At 44.2% G+C, this 3,554-nt stretch overlaps 1 protein-coding gene across 1 annotated transcript; it reads right to left on the bottom strand.

The window, feature by feature from the left end:
- Positions 1 to 377: 377 nt before the first annotated feature.
- LOC144121326 (beta-1,3-galactosyltransferase 5-like) lies at positions 378 to 2,811 on the bottom strand. The gene has a single exon (XM_077654495.1). It carries the CDS (start codon positions 2,793 to 2,795, stop codon positions 1,683 to 1,685), a length of 1,113 nt encoding a protein of 370 aa, XP_077510621.1. The 5' UTR covers positions 2,796 to 2,811; the 3' UTR covers positions 378 to 1,682.
- Positions 2,812 to 3,554: the final 743 nt, after the last annotated feature.

The raw sequence follows: 3,554 nt of genomic DNA, 5'->3' as shown, positions 1-3,554 counted from the left end.
AACTACTGCACTGATGCTAATCCGTTATCAAACTGCATACTTACATATTTGGCATAACACCTGCATCAAAATATAGCCTCAGCGGCCGGCATTCCTTCCGATGCTGAACGCCTAACTCTGAGAATATGAGGCGAATGTAAGCAAACATTAGCGAAAACAGTGAACGGTTTCCGAGCACAAGGCCTTTATGCTTGCACAAATGGTGTGAAAACTAATTGAGTCGCAATGTTACAGTCTAAATGCGCTCACGCAGGCTCACAGAGCTTAGAAAGCATGCTGTACATAAAAATTAGAGTTTTAGTACTGGGCTCGTTCTGTTTAGCTTCACCGTTTCACTCGAATGAGGCTCTTGAATTTAGAACACGCATAACACCACATTAATTTGATCACCGGACTTTATTGTGTACACGCAAAACGAAGCAGCCCCAAGCAGTTAACGCCAGCATCATGCAGGGAGCCAAGGATACCAGTGATCATCACACGCAAGATCTGTTTTTTGTCGACCCGCTTGAAAAAAAGAGGCAGTGTTGTATAAATACCCAATCACATCATGGTAGCAAAATATAGTTTGGTATGTGGCAAATAAGAAAAGTGCTAGATGTAGCTTGCTGCTCCCTAAAAAACTATAAAACTTCCGAAGTACGGAAGCGAAGTAGGTTTTACCCATTTTCAAAGAACCAACAATGCAAAAAATAGAAACACACGAACACAGGCAGCTCTTCTATTCGCGCATCCCTGTAACAGTGTCTGTTTGCTCTTTTACAGCCTTGTCGGCTTTGCCGGTTTGTAGGCTCGTAGAAGCAGCTAGCTATGACAGATATTAGAGGAAAATATGTTCAATAACTGGCGAGAGCAGCGAGGACGAATTCCCAATATTTGGAGTTTTGTTTCTGCTTGGACTAAATGGTATGTGTGATAGTATTAGAGCGGTAACACTGCACACAACAATCACATCAAGCGCGGACTAAATAGTTGCTCACTTTAAACTTTAAAACTGTTGAATGGGGCGTAACCAATGTTTCGTGCATTGTGTGTTCTTGTTAGGTTTTTAGTGCACTGCCATTTAGCGACACACAAAAGATTCCCTTTGAACAGCATAATCAGCCGATGTACATTACACAAGCCTGGGTGATTTTATTCAAACTGATTTTTTTTAGAAATGTGAAACATACATTACAAGCACAAGACAGGTCTAACTACGATCGTATACAATTTAAGTCCGCAGTGAAGCTCCACCCAGATTGCCGAGCGTCACACAGTTTTCCTCCGATAAAAGAATATCCGTTGTTAAAGACCTTCTTTTTACCTAAACAAGGAGCTAATCGGTCGACAAAATAGTTAACGCAAGAGTTTAATTTAAAGGGCTGCCACTTGTTTAATACAGCGAAATACAAAAACGCCGATTTGATTTGCTGTTGCAATTTGTTAGCTAAGCACAAAACACCTTGGAGCCGGGGCTAACCTTGGCCGATTGCAGTATTTTAAATTGCATCCTGCTCTATGCAAAAAACATTCCACACACAACAGCAAACAATACCACTGTGCGTTCCACAAATAATGAGTAGCTTACTTGTTTAGTTGCCCCCATTTGCTATAGTTTCTATCAGCATGCAGTAGTGTAATGCACACTTCCAGAGTTCATGAGCCTTCCATTAAGTTGAATGAGATTACTTCCACTGAACTTACGCAATGTGCGTTATCCACTTAGTTAACCAAGGTAAGCGTTTACGAGCGCGCATCACAACTTTTAAATTAAATCTTCTTTTTTTGTACGCCCTGCCTTTTATCACGCTTTCCCAGAGCTTACCCAATTTGTCTTGAATTTTGTTAGGGCGACCTGTGTTAATGAACAAAGTAGATTTCGGCACGGCCGTCTTATTCCGCGCAAACAGCAGTGGAAAGTACTTCCTGATGTCTACCAGCGGAACCCCTGCTACCGCAGCAGTGATGCCCGTTACGTACACGTCATCAATCCAGAAAAATGGGACTTGGCTCGTGGCTTCATAGAGCTTTCGCATGACAGCAGGCCTCATCACGACAGCGGCGCCGGCACAATAGTCTGGAAACACTTTCGGGCCGTACTCTTTCTTACTGACGTACCACTTGGAAGTCCGATTTCTGAGCGGACGCACGCCGATGTGAACGGAGCAGTGAATAGTAGTCTCTGGCATATACAAGCTGGACACGTACGACGACAAGGCGAACACATTCACAAGAATGTCGTCATCCATCTTCACAATCGTCACAGTCGAGCTCAGGAGGCAGTTGTCGGAGACCCAACGCATACCTTGAACGAACTTGTGGGTGAGGTTCCTGTAGCTGTCCGTGAAATTCAGCACGACAATGTCTCTCTGTCTTTCGGCTTCTTTTTCGACTGCTTGCTGGTCGTTCGGGTCAGGTGCTACTCCAACAAAAAACACGATCGTTGAATTCACAGAAGCCGCTATTTCTGCGTCGCCTATGGTGCTGCGGAGCCATTGGCGCTTGTCCACATTTTTTGGAGCCGTATGCACAAAATAGAGGATGCGTAGACTTGGTTCGCTGCAAGCAGCAGCTGTATCTCTTTCTGGAGACTCTTTTATCAATGTCTCGTTCACACTGGAAGCGTTCCTAAAAGATCTGTCTTCATAAAAGTTGAACGTCAACGATAATCCCTGCCTGTTCCTAATAAGTTCCCAGTAGTGTTGGAAGCGTTTTAAGAAAATACCGTGCATTATGTACAGAAACGTTGCTGAAGCCACAGAGAGGCAGACGAGGAGGCTGAAAACACGATCCTTATTTGGGAAGCCAAGCATAACTGAACCCACCTTAAGCCTTACGTTGTAAAATGCTGTGTCTCCAGGCTTCACATTCCAGCGGAGAACCCAGACGATGTAGCCATTCGGGCGCGTCGGTTGAATTTCAACAGCACAAGTAATGCATTTCTCACATGTCACGTGCAGGGATCAACATAGGCAACTCTGCTGCCTAGCTTAGTCCTCCACAGCTGAGAAAAACTTGCTGAGTGTCTCAGCAAATTCATCGTCTCACAATCGGTTTCTCGGTACGACAACGCGGCGAACGCATCTATCTTACACGCAGCTGTCTTTTTGTATTTTATTTGATCATTGCTACAGCGCATATACAAGAGGGCGATAGATCACTCTCGCCGTGCGCGCTGAAAACGTGTCTGGGTAGTTATCGCCAGCGTTTTCGACACGTTGTACATCTGAACTTTGTAGTTCGTGGTACAGTTGCAACTTGTGATTCGAAAAAGGTCGCTTTACGGACTGTATGAAGAGCAAGTGCTTTGAAACGACTTAATAATGCCTTTTATTCCAATCTGCATTGCCCAAATTTGTTGCTTTTTCAGCCATTTCTTAGAACCAAAATGAAATTGAGCACTGCTACGTGTGACATGGTATTCCTTTTGTTTTGGAGGTCGCAGAAGCGCGATTCAAACCGATAACTTAAGGTAAGAAACAAAGCGTCACTGTCACTTATCCGCCGTCGGCGGGTAATTCATACTAGTGATGCTCTCGCAGCCCGACGACTTAACTGCAGTCTTATATCAT

Source organism: Amblyomma americanum, chromosome 2 (assembly GCF_052857255.1).
Source record: "Amblyomma americanum isolate KBUSLIRL-KWMA chromosome 2, ASM5285725v1, whole genome shotgun sequence".
NCBI lineage: Eukaryota > Metazoa > Arthropoda > Arachnida > Ixodida > Ixodidae > Amblyomma > Amblyomma americanum.
The sequence above is the reverse complement of the archived record's forward strand: the minus strand, read 5'-3'. Positions and strand labels throughout refer to the sequence as shown.

Excerpts from the sequence above, each read along its gene's own strand:
- LOC144121326 (XM_077654495.1), bottom strand. The coding sequence starts at position 2,795 with ATGCTTGGCTTCCCAAATAAGGATCGTGTTTTCAGCCTCCTCGTCTGC.